Consider the following 15,542-nt stretch of genomic DNA (forward strand, 5'->3'; position numbering starts at 1 on the left):
GTGCCCTTAAAGGGGATACTGGGACCCTGGCCCCTTTCTCTCTTTTTGCTTCCAGGTTGCCACAAGGTGAACAGGCAGCCTGTACCACGTACTCCTGCCATGATGTGCTGGGCCACCAGAGGCCCAAATCAACATGGCTAAGTGACCATGGACTGAAACCTCTGAAACCATGAGCCAAATTAAACTTTCTCCTATTAGGTTGATTTATCTCAGGTACTTTGTCACCGTTATGGTTTAGATCTAGATAGACTCCAGAGTCTCATCTGACCATAGGCTTTCGTGAGGTGACTGGACTACGGGGACATTGTAGCTGACTTGTGGTTGGGAGATGGGGTCTGATAGAAGAGGTGGGTCACTGTGGGCATGACCTGGAGGGCTATGTTTCCTTTTCCAGTTCCTCCCTTGACTCTTTCCGCTTCCTGTAAGCCATGACACGAGCAGCTTCCCTCTGCCCACATCCTGCCACCATGTCCCCCAACCATGCAAGGGCTGAAACTTCTAAAATGCGAGCCAAAATAAACTTCTCCTCCTTTAAGCTGAGGGTGTTGGGTATTTTGTCCCAGCAAAGAGACAGTGACTAAGACAGTCCCAGTGATGGAAACCTGACACAGGAGGTCTGATGTTGGGGGTGGGGAGGACAAAGAGTACAGAGTAAGAAACCCACCTAACTAAATGTTTCCTAAGATACAGTGAATAAACCAATGAAGGAGAAATCATACAGGATGTTTTATTTGTTTTATAGTCCTTTACATTTTTTTTTTTTAAAAGCAATTGCTTAACAGGACAAGTTCTCCGAATCAGTACAAAAGTATCGAGTGCAAATACGTAAGAGATGAACAGCACTGAATAGCACTCAGCAGTAATAGTGGAAACGATGCCTTCAGACTTTCAGAAAGGCTCTTGGACACAAAATTAAATGAGGACTCTTCCAACTTTGGGAGGCCATTATTCCCAAATTGTGCTGTTCTTTCTGATAAATAGCAAATAAGGCAGATGTGCTGGTTTTGGTTTGGATTTTTTTCACCCCTTATTTCAAATGAGTGGAAAAGATAAACAGCTTCCCTCATTTCAAAACATAAAAGAAATTCTCAAAAACAAGCCACCGTTGCCTTGAGACCTGGGACACAAGTCCTGAGGCCGGCTCTGGAGCCCCAGGCTCTGCCAAGGTCAAGTCTGCATACCTGGGAGTGGGGGGCAAGAGGCCATGCTGGCCACTGAAGGATTTTACACACAGTTTGTGAAGAAGCTGCAGGACACAGCCAGGGAACGCTTGACCATCCAGGCCCTGTCTGAGTCCTGGTCCCACGGGGTGAGCATGACCCAGGAGCTTTCCTGAGAAGCCTGGAAACATCTCTGGTCCCATCCAGCCAGTCATTCCTGGTAGAGCCCCTCGAGGCCTGCAGACTTCATAGCCAGCTGACAGTCGACACTGGGGTTTTGCTTTGCCGGTGGTCTGTTTGGGGACAAGACGAAATGGTTAGTTCAAGGTCAATGCTGAGTGTGTACACAGCCGAGTAGGTCACATTCCTTGCTGCTTTGTTTTTGGCTGCGTCTTGCAACCACACCAGATTGGGGCTACATCCATTTTACCGATGAGGAACCTGAAGGCATGGCAGGTCAAAATGACTGGATGATGGGTAGGGTGATGGGCCCTTTCCTCTCTCCTGATTTCGATATTGTGTTTTCCCCAAATGTCTATATCTTTAGAACAATATAGCAAACAAGGAAGGGCAAGCAACAGCTCTATTTTACCAGTGGAAGAGAACTGATACGAGGGAAGTTAAGTAGCTTGTTCAACATCACACAGCCAAAAAAAACCCCAGAGACCTATCTTCTGATTCCAGTTAGTTTTCTAACACCTTCACTGGAAGTACCAAAGGTACAGGGTAAAAAAGGACAAACTGATCCGTACTTTTCAGTGCCTGGAACTGAATGTTTCAGAGGCCAGTGGGAAGGGTGGTAGCTCTGTCAGTATTAATAGGATCTGTAAGTCATCTCTGAATTTCAAATAGCCTTGCCATCGCTGACTGCGGGTGTCACACCAGAGCTCAACACCAACTCCCTGCCTCCTTCCACTGCAGAGTTTATGCTTCAGAAGAGAAGAAAGCTGAACACTCCCAGCTTAGAGTTGCCACCTGACAGAGTTCTGGCCAATGAAGAGAATGGGGTGAAGTCCCGGGAAAGATTCTACTTACTTGATAAAAAGGGTCAGACTCTATTGGTGAAACACATTTTTCTCCCTCCCTTCTTCTTGTCGTAAATGTACCTGGTGTAAATGTGCTATCTTGTGGCCATGAGGTAGTAAACCAATGGGCTAAGGAGGGCAGCACAGAAGGTAGAAGGTTCCGGGTGCCTGGATGATACCAAAGTGGCTGTATCAGTCCTTGGCTATCTACGCCTTTATATTATGCAATAAAAAGAAAACCCTATTGTTTAAGTTAGTATCTATTTAGGGTTTTTTTTTTCATTACTTGCCACATAAATTCCTACCTGGTAACAAAAAAATTAAGAAGCCTTTCTTCTTCATTTTGGGTTTTCTCATTCGTTTGTCTGGTCTTTTTGAGACAGGTTCTCACTATACAGGCGTGGTGGATTAACTAATGGTCAACTTGTAATGCCCAGCTGAACTGAATCAGAGTGGCCTGGGCATGGAGGATCCACCTGAGGATTGTTGTCAATAGCCATAAAAAGAGAACTGGAGGGGAAGATCGTGGGCTGTTGATTTTCTAGGAGAAGCTTGCTGCGGATGGTTTTCCTGATACGAACTTGGCTGTTCTCATTGGAGGAAGAGCTCGGGGCCTCGCTGTCACTGGGAATGGCTGCTGTTTTCATCAGGGGAGCTCTGATCTTCACTGTGAGCATCACTTCCTGGCTCTAATGTGGATCCCTCAGCCTGGTGGCAGAAATCCTTCATCTCACCAGCGTAGATTTTCTGGCTTCCAACACTGGCCTTTGGGCCTTCCAGGTGCAGATCCTCAGTACAGACTTGGATGAGACATTGCCGTGGGCTCTAGGCCACTGGCTGGACTCGTGGAGAACATTGCCTTGGACTCTAGGCCGTCAGCTGGACTTGTGCAGGACATTGCTGTGGGATCCAGGCTCTTGGCTGGATCCTTTGGGCCTCTAGTGTGTAGCTAATCTCTTGCAGTCCTCTGTATTTGACTCTTTGGGTAAATATCATAAAATAATCCTATAATTATGTGTCCTGTACTAAATTTATTCCCTTGCCAAAACCCTGACTACAACAGTAGTCCATGATGCCTTCCAACTCACAGTAATCTTCCTGCCTCAGCCTCCTGAGAGCTAGGATTATAGGCATGTACCACCACTCCCTACTGATTCCTTTTTTTTTTTTTTTTGAGACTCGGTATCACTATGCAGCCCAAGCTGGTCTCAAACTTGAAGTGATCCTCCTGCCTCAGCCTCTCGAGTGCTGGGATTACAGGTGTGCTCCACTACCTGGCCTAAAAAAATTTTTTTTTCTATCAGTGGGCAATACAAATGAATAGTTTTAAAATTTCTGCTCTAATTTCTTACTAATTATTGGATACATTGAACCCGCAAAAAACCCAGAAGCACTTTGGATGCCTCAATAATATTTAAGGGGGTGAAATGAATCCTGAGAACAAAAAGCTCGAGAATCTTTGCTCAAATGAAAATGAGTAAAAACCATGGGCCTGAACACCAGGGCTGGGCTGTGAAGTGGAATATAAGGAAATGAAGTACAACTCCCCAGTCAATCTCTTCATTGAGAAACAGCCACTCAGATTTTGCTACGGCCCGTGGTGTAATTTTAAAGAACTCACCTTTTAGAGCAGGGTTCACGGGCCGGGGGTGGATCTTGGCTCAGACACATCATCCTGAATAAGACAAATAGGCCAGCATTTTCTCATTTTATCTCCTTGAAGTCTGATAGTGATCAAGTCACTCCAGGGACACCAATTAAGCAATCCTGTGAGAACCACCTCTGAATGACTTATGTTACACCCACTTTAACATATAATAACAATAGGACAACATTTTGAAAAGATGTTCAAGGGCTATCTGTAGAAGAAAAAAACTCTCAAAAGTATTGGTATTTTTAGAGCAAGGGTTGGCAAACCATGGCCTGTGGGCCAAATCCAAACTAGCCCTGTTTTTGTAAATAAAGTTTTATTAGAACACAGCCTCCCGAGTTCATCTCCTTATTGTCTGCTCATGCTACAGCAGAAGATTTGAACAGCTGAGACAGGGACCATGTGGCCTGCAAAACTGAAAATATCTACCATCTGGCTTTCTGCAGAAATTGCCAAGAGTCATGGGCCAGGGATTTAGCTCAGTGGTTTCGCTGCCTGCTGCGCAAATGCAAGGACCCGAGTTCGATCCCCAGTACCAAAAAAAAAAAAAAAAGAAAGAAATTGCCGAGACTCACTTGGTATCTTGGTTATGAGGACTTTAGAATTAACTGACCTAGATGTAGGTCCTTTCTTGGCTACTCTCAACTTTGGGGCTTGATTCATGCTCCTGATGGCATAATGGGGCTAGCTGTGAGGGTTATGATATGAGGCTGGAAAGTGCTTAACAGAGACCCAGGGGCAAAGCAATGCTAATGGATGTCAGCCACCATTATCAAATGAGTAAGAGCTACAGTGGACTTCATGGGGACATAAGAGTCTAAAATCTATCCATGGGACAAAAATCGCATCTTTGAAAAATCCCTTAGGAGGGCAGCATACTTTAGACAAACACAGTATCTCCCACGATTTCAGCACAGCTGGTTTTCCTCTAGAATTTATCACTGATTTGAGCAGATCACAGTCAAGGCTGTGACCAGTACTCCTTGTCAACTTCATTGAATTAAGAAATGCCTAGCATGGCCAGGGATTTAGCTCAGTGGCACTGCACCTGCCTCACAAGCACAAGGTCCTGAGTTTGATCCCCGGTACAAGAAAGGAGAGGAGAGGGAGAGGAGGGGAGAGGAGGGGAGGGGAGGGGAGAGGAGGGGAGGGGAGGGGAGGGGAGGGGAGGGGAGGGGAGGGGGGGAGGGGAGAGGAAAGACCTAGCAGATGAGTAGAACATGCTCCTGGGGGCGTCTGGGTGGGTCATGGAGACGTGGTCTAAGCATCTCTGTTCCGTCAGGCTTCTTTGCTATGATGTTCCTGTCTTGAAGCCAGCTGACTATGGACTGAATCCCCCCAAACCACAAACTAAACTCAACCTTTCTTCCTTAAGGTGTGAGTTCCAAGTATTCTGACCAGCAATGGGGAAAATTGACTAATAGAAAGTCCCAGGATGATGTTACTGGCATTCAAGAGCTGCACTATAGGAATGAAATCCACATGATCAAATATGAGACTCACTCTCAAGATAGATTTGGGCCCTGGAGTGATTTTGTCCTGCTCATCTCTTCTCTGGGGCAGTAGCTGTTTATTTCTGTCCGCATTCTCTGCCATCTAAGTGCGTGCCACCACTCCATGGAAGATTTGATGGATAGGGACATGAGCCCCCTGAGGCCCCAGAGCTATCTTTTTGGTTCTGAACTAAAGGCTGACAAAGATTATCACATTAAGGTGGATAATGATGAAAATGAGCACCAGTTGTCATTAAGAATGGTCAGTTTACAGGGCCGGTACAAAGGATGAATTGCACATTGTGGAAGCAGAGGCAATGAATTGCAAAGGCAGTCCAATTAAAGTAACATTGGCAACTTTGAAAATGTCTGTACACCCAACAGTTTCCCTTGGGGGCTTTGAAATTACAGCTGTTGTCGTAAGGTTGAAGCGTGGTTCAGGGCCTGTGCATATTAGTGGACATCACTTAGTGGCTGTGGAGGAAGATGCAGAATCAGATGATGAGGAGGAAGAGGATGTAAAACTCTTAAGTATACATGGAAAGCGATCTGCCCCTGGAAGTGGTAGCAAGGTTCCACAGAAAAAAGTAAAACTAGCTGCTGATGAAGATGATGATGATGATTTTGATGATGAGGAAGCTGAAGAGAAAGCACCAGTGAAGAAATTGATACGATACTCCAGCCAAAAATGCACAAAAAAAAACCAGAATGGAAAAGACTCAAAACCATCCACACCAAGATCAAAAGGCCAAGAATCCTTCAAAAAAACAAGAAAAGACTCCTAAAACACCCAAAGGACCTAGTTCTATAGAAGATATTAAAGCAGAAATGCAAGCCCCTTTAGAAAAGGGTGGTTCTCTTCCCAAGGTGGAAGCCAAGATCATCAATTATGTGAAGAACTGCTTCCGGGTGACTGACCAGGAGGCTGTTCAAGATCTCTGGCAGTGGAGGAAGTCTCTTTAAGAAAACAATTTAAACAGTATTTTCTGACATTTCATTTCTGGAACAGTTGATATCTGGCTGTCCTTTTTATAATGCAAAGTGAGAACTTTCCCTACCGTGTTTGATAAATGTTGTCCAGGTTCCATTGCCAAGAATGTGTTGTCCAAAATGCCTGTTTAGTTTTTAAAGATGGAACTCCACCCTTTGCTTGGTTTTAAGTGTGTATGGAAGGTTATGAAAGGACATAGTAGTAGTGGTGGTCAGACATGGAGATGGTGGGGAGACAAAAATATACATGTGAAATAAACTCAGTATTTTAATTAAAAAAAAAAAAAGACAGACTTGGGGACAGGAGACTCCTTGTTCCTTTACCCTCTGGGGAATGCACATCTTGGGTAGAATGGTGGATTATTTCTTCTATTGTTCTCCTTCTTTCTCCAACACTGCCCCCATCAAACACCTTATTCTGACTTTTGTAAATTAGTGGATATCTTTTTAAAGGAATCAATACAATAATAGTTTTTGATGGGAAACATCTGCCTCTTACAATGTGCCTTCTAGACGCCAACTGGTGTTAATACATTATCTGAGAAAATCCCTCCAAATAGCCTAGATTAAATTGTTCCATTAACATGTATTTACCTGGAAGAAAACCAGTAGTTGATGAGGCTGGAGACCACCACATAGCACACGATGATCGTCCCTGACAGGGCAAGTGATATGAAGACCAAACCACAGAGGACACAAAGTAGTGTAACGCCACCCACAGAAATGACCAGTCCTAGGAAGAGAACATGATTAGGAGAAGCGATCATCTAAACCTGGTTCAAAACAGGCAGATGTGGGCCGGGGATTTAGCTCAGTGGTTTCGCCACCTGCTGCTCAAGCACAAGGACCCGAGTTCGATCCCCGGTACCAAAAAAAAACAACAAAAAAGAAACAAAACAAAAAACTAGGCAGATGCTGGGCCAGTATGTTCAAAATAATGACAGTTCAAATTTTTAAAGTGAGATTTCCATAAAAATCCAGATTTTGTGGTACCATTCGACTTGGGTGTGCCTCAGTGATAACAGTGACCAGCCGGCCCTCCGGTGCTTCCAGTCCCCACTGTTCCCACATTATATTACCGGGGTCTCTTTGCTCGTTTTTGTTACCCATCGAACAGGCTGAGGCTCAGAAAAGGTAAAAACTTGCCCAAAATCACACCAGTGGGGGTGCTTTGGTAATGCAGACTCTAGGGCCTATATTTTAACTGCTCTGACAAGCTGCCTGCTTTTGGAAATGGGAACCTCTGACAAGAATGGCAGATGCCCAATCAAGGATGTCTTCCCAGTTAGTTTCCAGTAACGGAGCAGGATACCTTCCAGTAACAGGACTCCTACAAGAGCGGCCAGGGAGCTGAGCACCACGAGGAGCAGGAAGAACCCAACAGGGACAGCAGACATGGCCACGAACACCAGCATGGAGAGGGCCAGGAAAGGATGCCTGTCCAAGTACTGACCCATGGGAGACTTCGTGAAAGCAACCACCTGCCGGCAAGAGACAAAGAACCAGGTCTGAGTGACAGGCCCGAATCCCAGGGGATGAGTCCACCTGAGCTGAGGGAGGGACACCCAGAGGTCATCAAGGAAGGCTCGTAGGGAGGCCTCATTCCAAACACCAGTCCTCCAGGCAGCCACGTAAGGTGGCTCTGCGTCAGGCCCAAGTTTGAAGTCCTCACCCAATGTCAGGTCTTGTGAGAGGAGGAAACACAGTTACAGCTCCCCTGCCTAACACATGCCCTCTCTGAAGGCATCCTCAGCTAAGTGCATTGATGAGATGTAGGTACAATTTATCTCCTGTTTCACAGCTGAGGTTCTCATAGTGAAAAGATTAACTTCTAGCTACTCAGCACCACATAAGAGCTTAATAGAAATGCAGAACATCGGGCCTCAGCCCACACCTGCTGAGTCCAGTTCTGCGTTTTCAACTTTAGAGTTTGAGATGCAGTGGCCTAAAGGAGTTATTTGGAGATGACCAGCTTCCAAGTGACAAAGTCTAGGCATTCAAAGCTAGGGCCGTAAAAATGCTTTTGGACTAATGTGGCTGGGGATTTAGATCAGTGGTGCCATGCCTGTCTCACAAGTGCAGGGTCCTGAGTTCGATCCCCAGTAACCCCCCACCCCCCACCATGCTTTTATCTCTAACCTTGACTGTCAGCATATACTGATTTAATAAATGGGGATTTGGGGATCTGACTCAGTGGAAGGGGAGTGGCTTTAAAGCACAGCTGGCTCCAGAAAGCCCCACAAAGATGGACTTCCCTTCTCCTTCTGAAGCCCCCACCTTCCCTTTTCCCAGTACTCACACTACAGACCCTGTTCCCCTGAAAGGGCCCCTTATTCCCAAAAATTCCTCCATCACACTGGTTCTTCCTGTGTCTCATTCCTGAGGGCTTTGCAGGCCAAGTGACTGAAAGGAAAATATAATTCAAGTACAGTGTTACAGATGCCACTGCCCCAAACACAGGTGCTTCCTAGAGACAGGTGTTCACCCAAGTGATTCAATGGTGGGAATCTGGGGGCAAGTTGGAAACATGAGAATTTTATAGTTTGAGATGGCAAAGAAAGCACAGGGCTGACCCTGCCTGAATAGGAAAGGTCGTTCCAGGAGTCACAGGCATCTGTCTTGGGGCCTCCTAAGGAGAAATCTCTCAAGGCATGACAAACTTCACCTCTTGGCAGGCCCATTGGCTACACTTCCTCCTGCTTCTCCATTTTGACAAAAGCTGCCAAAGACTTTGTTATTCAGCTTCTTTAGCCAGAGGTGACCATACCAAGACTCACCTTTGAGCCTAGGCTTCCTACTCAGACATCCCATTATCAGAGCCTGGGAGATCTTCCTAAGCTAAGGTGCCAAAGGCAAGAGGGAGGTGGAAGAGACATGGGCTGGAGTCTTGCACTGTCTCGGGCCTTTGTTGCTTTTCCGGTCTAATCCACATGTATCCTTAGCAAATGCTCCCTATGCCATCTGACACACTCAACTGTCTCTCTGTTCCTGAAACTCAAAAGGGCCTGAGGAAGCATGATGGTGGAGAGGATGGCACGCAGGTAAGGGACCCAGCAGTGCACACAGTGAGGAGCCCTTGCTTGTGAGGAACACCTGTGTGGCAAGAGAGGCAGACAAGGCTGGGATGCCCAGCTACCAGGCGGAAGGGGTCACATCTGCACTATCCAGCAGCAGCCATAGGGGGCGCTGGGCACTAGGATTGTTTCCTAGTATGGTCAATGGCCAGGATTTTTCATTAACTTTAAATGTAAAGCCTCACATTCGATTCAGTCACTGGAAAACTTTTAAGTATGTTTCAAGCAGGTTGGTCATGCAAATCTAGTTTTATAAACTGTACATTTTATAAAGACTGATTAGAGAGCTAGATGTTTCCAATGGAAATTTAGAATCTGAATTGAGATTTAAATGACTGTTGGATAACTCATTAATGATTTTTATATTAATTACAGGCTGAAATTATAGTGTTTCGGATATACCGGGTTAAATAAAATATACTATTTAAATGAATTTCATTTGTTTATTTTTATGTTTTTAACTGTGACTCTCAAATTTAAAATTATATATATGGGATGCATAATATATCCATTGGACAACATTCATTTAAACTTTATCTCAGTAGAGGGGAGCAAACTAGGGGCACTTGATCAGGACTGTGACATAACTGAGGGAGCAATTTAAGGAAGATGAACCTGGTACTCATATGCAAGAAGCAGTCAGGGAGATCTGCAGGAAATCAGGCAAGATACAGTAATGGCCAAACCTAGACTGATGATAGAGAGGAAGGAGGTCAGGGTGATACAGCCTGGAATTTGACCGACAAAAGAAAAATTCATGGGACTTAGGAACAATTTGGCATGGGGAATCCAAGAGGAAAAAGGCAAGACTGTTCTACTTCTAGTCCTTGAGGATCTACTTTTTCAAAGCTTCTTCTGAGTCTGGATTCTGCAACAACAACAACAACAACCCCCCCCCAAAAAACAAAAAACAGAAAGTCATTCATACATGCAGAGAGAACATTTTAAGATTCAAACAGTAGGGGCTGGGGATTTAACTCAGTGGTGCTGCACCTGCCCCACAAGCTCAAGGTCCTGAGCTCAATCCCAGGTACCAAAACAAAGAAAGATTCAAACCGTAAAGCCCAGCAACTGTTGTTTCCCAGGAAGAATGGCCCAGCTCAGGCCCTCTCTCCTGGAAGGGGAAGGCCCTCCCTGTTCAGCCATGACTAACACTAACAGAGAATCTCCATTAAACACTTAGGTGCCAGGCACTGTTTTGAGTGCTTTCCATGTATTTGCTCTTATAATTCTCCCTACAGGACTGTGAGACAGGTACTAGCATTATCTAAGTCCAGGGTGTTAAAACATTACAATCAAATTTTCATTCTTATGGTAACAGAGGGGACACAATGGGAGGAGGAAAAGTGGGAGAGCTTATTATGCAATAACATGCTCTGTAATTTTTCATCCCCACCCTGGAGGCAGAATGAGCTTCCTACCTAATCTAGAGGTGTAGTACTGCTCTGAACAACCCAGGAATGTCAGGCTAGGCCCAGCATCTTAGATAATCCACACAACATGTCTATGGGCCTGGGACTGCTTATTTTAGAAAAGAGGAGATGAAAATTCAATGAACTCGACTGACTTGCCCAAGGTTAGACAAAGATGATTTAATTGTAAATACATATCCCAGCATTAGAGTTTCAAAGTAAGGTTCATATGGCAGGATTTGAGGACATAAGTCTACCTGGAGCTACTCAGCAGCCAGGGAAATTCTCTGGTGTCACAAGATGAAGCAAGAGACAGTGAGGAGGGGGCTGGAGTCCCATACTCCTCTTCGAGGACATGTCCCTCCCACAATGACCTAACTTCCTCCCACCAGGCCTCACATCTTGAGGGTTCCACAACCTCCTGATAGTGCTAGCCTGGCAACCGAGCCTTTAACACAGGTGTGTCCAGCCTGAACCCTACAGGCTGCTTGCTCTCTTTTTTAAAGTTATAACTAAAAATTTAAAAGATACAAAGGAAGTTTAGTTACTCGTATATATTAACTATATTATATGCTTTATATGTGGACCAAAACAATTCCTCTTCACTTAATGCAGCCTGGGTAAGCCAAAAGGTTGGACACCCTGCATCTAAACGATATAACTGTGGGCTATTTGGTATTACACTTTTCATTTTTGTGCTTTTGATTGGGATTTCATTGTTTAAGTGGCCCCCACAATGTTGTGCTGAAGTGCTCTTTAGTGTTCATAAGAAGGCAGTGGTGTGCTTTATGGAGAAAAAGTACATATTACAACATGCACATGTTTGTTTAAGACATGAGTTCCAGTGCTCTTGGCCCTGAGTTCAATACTAATGAACAATATGCAGTATACTGAAATGTCTTTAAACAGAAATACACATAAAACAAGGTTATATGTTGATCATATGGCCAGAAGCTCAAAGAAATCGGTCTGCATTTCACCCAGGAGCAATGGCTTGGCATCTCTTCTTGCAGTGTTTGTGGTGACATTATAGAACATAACTGCCACAAATAATGAGAATCAACTGTACAGATGGGGTCCTTTATTACTAACTTTGAATAACAAGATTCTCAGTCAACTGACTAGAAACATGTTTTTCTGGTTTAAAAATAGTTTGGAAAATCCACAAAGAGTGCCAGATGCATTTCAGAGGAAGTCCAGAAAAGGTCTCTGCATAGTATTGCTCTAGAGCACAAAGAAATATCTCCTCAAGGGGACCCTAGTGGAACTGTGCTCTAATTTAAAAAAAAAAAAAAATCACAAAACCATTCATTGTGTTCCATACACATGTGTATTTCTATGGGTACATTGAATAGAAAAGTCTAGAAAGACATATAACAAAATGATAATAGCATTATCTCAGAAAGCTCTTTTTTACCCTGATAAACTGCTGAAAGGCATAGAGAAGAAAGCAATAAAGTAAATTTGCAAGAAAACAGTATATACTATCTCAAGTGTCATTGCCATTAAACAGTTGAACACTTGAAAAATGGCTAATTTGAATTCTAAAACATATTCTAAAACATACACTGGATTTCAAAGAGTCACTATTAAAAAGATTATGAAAACATGTCAAGAACTTTTTTCGCTACTAATTTTTTATAATGATTACATATTGAAATAATACTATTTTTTGGATATATTAGGTTAAATAAAATACATTCTTAAATTTCCATTTCTTTTTACTTGTTAAATGTGGCTACTGAAAAAACTTCATTACATATATGGCTCATGGCATACTTCTACTGGACACTGGATTTTTACTGGAATACTAGACTAAAATCTTATAGTAGGTCTTGGCCCCTCATTTTCTGGATAAGCAATAAGCCAAAGTTAACAAGAAAACCAGAGAAAGACAGTGTCTGTATTATAGAGTGAGAATGGCCTCTCTAAATTCAGCTAAAGAATTCAATTTGCCACTGAAGATAGTCATTCAACCAAATTTTAGCCTAACGAGATGTAACCGGAAGTGGTGTGCATGACTTCCAGGAGTTGCTTGCCTGAATATGGCTGAGTCACAAGTTAGGCATGGCAGAGTAGTGAGCTGAAATATTCCTGATTTTTCTCCTAATTTTTTCTACTTAAGTATTTTTCTGTCTTGTTTATATGTGAAAGTTAATTTGGGATTTTCTTAAACATAGTAATTGGAAGCTGACCTTTGAGTTATTCTGAAAGGACTTTATCAGCAAAGATAGGTTCCTCTGGAACTTCTGTAAGTCCTTTGAGACACTTGGGGGCTCTTCTTTGGCCATCTTCAAACTCACTTTAATCTCTTCAGCGTTTAGTTCTCCTACCAGCAAGTTCTCTGGTGTAATACTCAGTCCAATCTCTCATGTTTCCCAGTCTCTTGCTGTCGCTGGAAGAAACAAAAAGTTTCTTAGATCATTAGTAGTCTCTATCCACCTAGTTCAATAAGAGCTCTGACTATCCAAGCCTAGTGATGGTAGGTATGCAGATGAAGGACAACTTGGCAATATTTATCAAAATTTCAAATTGTACACACTTCACTCCAGCAGTTTATTTTATAGGAACCTGAAGGAAAAAAATCAAATAGAAAGATCAAAAAGTATTCAAAAGATGTGTATCACATCCCTGTTGATAATAGTGAATGACTAGTAAAACACTGGGAAGAAACTAACTGCCCACTAATGAGAAATTGGTTAAATAAAGATAAATTCAGTCATTAAATGAATGTTTACTTAGTGACATGAAAAGATGTTCAGAAGTTTTTAAAAAGATAAAATCTCCATTGTTACATACACATATATATTTATGTATAAATGGCGTAGTAAATGATGTAGGATATACAACAAAATGTTGACGGTATTATCTCCAAGAGCTTAGCCTGACAAAACGCTGGAAATAATAAACTGAAACCAAGAAAGCTGAAAGAATATTTGAAATTCCACTACATTTTCTCTCTCCCTTTCTTGTACAACAGTGACCTTGGGTGATTTTTTTCTTCTGTTGGCTCCCAATTACATTGTGCCTCAAATCATTCCCTATGTACATCTTCCTCCTAACAACAGCCTGCCTCAGGGACAGATCTTATCACATGCTGTAACCAAGCGGCCTGGAATTTCTAGGACTGTGCCAATCTCACATAATTTTTATTTTTAATAAAAGCCATTTGTTAGATGATTTTTGTTTTTAATTTTTATTAATACATGTTTGCAGTACATATATCATGAGGTACATGTACATAATACATCCTAATTCTTTTTATATCCTATCCCCTCGCCTCCCTCGAGATATGTTTTAACTCTGAGTTTTCAACTATCATTCTTATTTTACATTTCCCAGAACAACTGTCTGGCAGAACACACAGATCTCTTCTTCCATTTCGGCTTTACAACTAATCTCCTGACCTACAGTACAAATGCCTACCAGACTCTGTCACCACGGCCAAAATGAACTGCAAGAGCTTCGCATTTATTCACCATATTAGATATCTCACACCCTAATTATGTGAGGGGGGGTTGTTACTATTAAAATCCACAGGATTTGGTATGCAAATTAAGATATATTTTAATAGCCTCAGCTAGAGATTCTCCCCCTTTGGACAAGAGAAGGATTAACCCCTCCACCCCATATTCTGCCTCCAAACCTGCAGCTGGCATAGATCTTGAGTCTGGGATATCCCCAGCACCCAATTCTACTAATCTCAACTCTACAGCTGGCAGAAAATAGCCCGGTAGTCCTTACAGGTCTCCTTTGGCCTGGGAAACCCAAGTGCTTCCCAGACTGATTTGAGGAGTCCGTTAGCAGTGAGTGTAGGGAGAAGGCCAAAAGGCACAGACACCAAACACATCTATCTATTACCAAACCAACTCCCAAACTCCTTTGTCACTCGTCCCGGGTGAGCAGCCTGGAGAGTAGGCAAGCCCCGCCTCCTTCACAGTTGGGGTCGGAGCCAAGCCCACCCCACCCAACTGGTTCCGCTTCTTCCAGGGCTCCAAATAAAGCCCCGGCTCTCCCACCCCCGCGCCTCAGGGAGCAAACAGCCACCCATCGGTTCCACGCAGGGAAGGGTCTCCTCTCCGTGTGGGAGCAGGGACCGGGCGAGGTCGCCCCCTTTCCCACCTGGGTCCAGCAGAACCCTGGCAACCCGGAGGCTGGAGTGGGATCCCGGGGAGAAGGGAAGGGGGTGTGACCCAGAAGGAGACACTGGGGCCGGGGTTGGGGGAGTAGGGCAGCCTGTCAAGGATTTGGAAAGCACTCCCTTTGGTGCTCGCAGCTGCTCTCCCCGCAGTGAGAGGAGATGGTTAGATGGGCTGGGGAAGGGTCTGAGGAGGGGTGTGGGTGACGGCCCTTTTAGCAAATGTGGTGGCAGGCGTGCGGCGAGGTGGGAGGGTCAGTGGGTTTCTGAGGCGTAGGTCCAGGCTTCCGGTGCGCTCCCAGCTCCGACGCAGTGACTCTAGGCACGAAATACCCGTGTCACCAGCCCGGGACACAGAGGTGCAGGCCAGGGATGCGACTGCACTGTCTACTCCCCCCTCCCCACCCTCGCCGGGCGAGCAAAGGGCTAGGGGCCCCAGGTCCTCCACCCTCAGTCTTCCAGCTGTCTCACCTGGCGCCGGCGGAACGCGGCTCCAGCAGTAAGTGCGGGAGAAGGAGGAAGGACCGCGCGCAGGCGGGAGGCCCGGCTTCTTCCTCCACTCCGGAGCCGCCGGCCCCGCCCTCTCCCTGCCCCGCCCC

The 15,542-nt window shown here is 44.5% G+C and overlaps 1 protein-coding gene and 1 pseudogene across 4 annotated transcripts; one reads left to right on the forward strand and one right to left on the reverse strand.

Moving 5' to 3' along the window:
- Window positions 1-713: 713 nt before the first annotated feature.
- Window positions 714-15,540, reverse strand: Ldaf1 (lipid droplet assembly factor 1). Of its 4 annotated transcripts, none has more exons than XM_004855902.3 (6): window positions 15,415-15,540; window positions 13,001-13,200; window positions 7,632-7,800; window positions 6,914-7,052; window positions 3,807-3,860; window positions 714-1,453 (listed from the first exon to the last, which is right to left on the reverse strand). In XM_004855902.3, exons 2-6 carry the CDS (start codon window positions 13,094-13,096, stop codon window positions 1,372-1,374), a joined length of 540 nt encoding a protein of 179 aa, XP_004855959.1. In that variant the 5' UTR covers window positions 13,097-13,200; window positions 15,415-15,540; the 3' UTR covers window positions 714-1,371. The 4 variants fall into 4 exon arrangements, with proteins under 4 accessions (XP_004855959.1, XP_087065024.1, XP_021092955.1 ...); XM_087208898.1 differs by having other exon boundaries at window positions 13,001-15,261; window positions 15,415-15,525; XM_087208899.1 differs by lacking the exon at window positions 714-1,453 and adding an exon at window positions 1,463-2,353.
- LOC101704957 (nucleophosmin-like) lies at window positions 5,454-6,292 on the forward strand (annotated as a pseudogene).
- Window positions 15,541-15,542: the final 2 nt, after the last annotated feature.

This window comes from Heterocephalus glaber, unplaced genomic scaffold (genome assembly GCF_053883595.1).
Source record: "Heterocephalus glaber isolate CG9 unplaced genomic scaffold, H.glaber_assembly_v1.0 deba00000943, whole genome shotgun sequence".
Classification (NCBI taxonomy): domain Eukaryota; kingdom Metazoa; phylum Chordata; class Mammalia; order Rodentia; family Bathyergidae; genus Heterocephalus; species Heterocephalus glaber.

Excerpts from the sequence above, each read along its gene's own strand:
- Ldaf1 (XM_004855902.3), bottom strand. The coding sequence starts at position 13,096 with ATGGCCAAAGAAGAGCCCCCAAGTGTCTCAAAGGACTTACAGAAGTTC. Across the intron at positions 3,861-6,913 it reads AACTACTGGTTTTCTTCCAG|GATGATGTGTCTGAGCCAAG; the intron begins GTAAATACATGT and ends TGTCTTATTCAG. Across the intron at positions 1,454-3,806 it reads CGTGAACCCTGCTCTAAAAG|ACCACCGGCAAAGCAAAACC; the intron begins GTGAGTTCTTTA and ends GTCCCCAAACAG.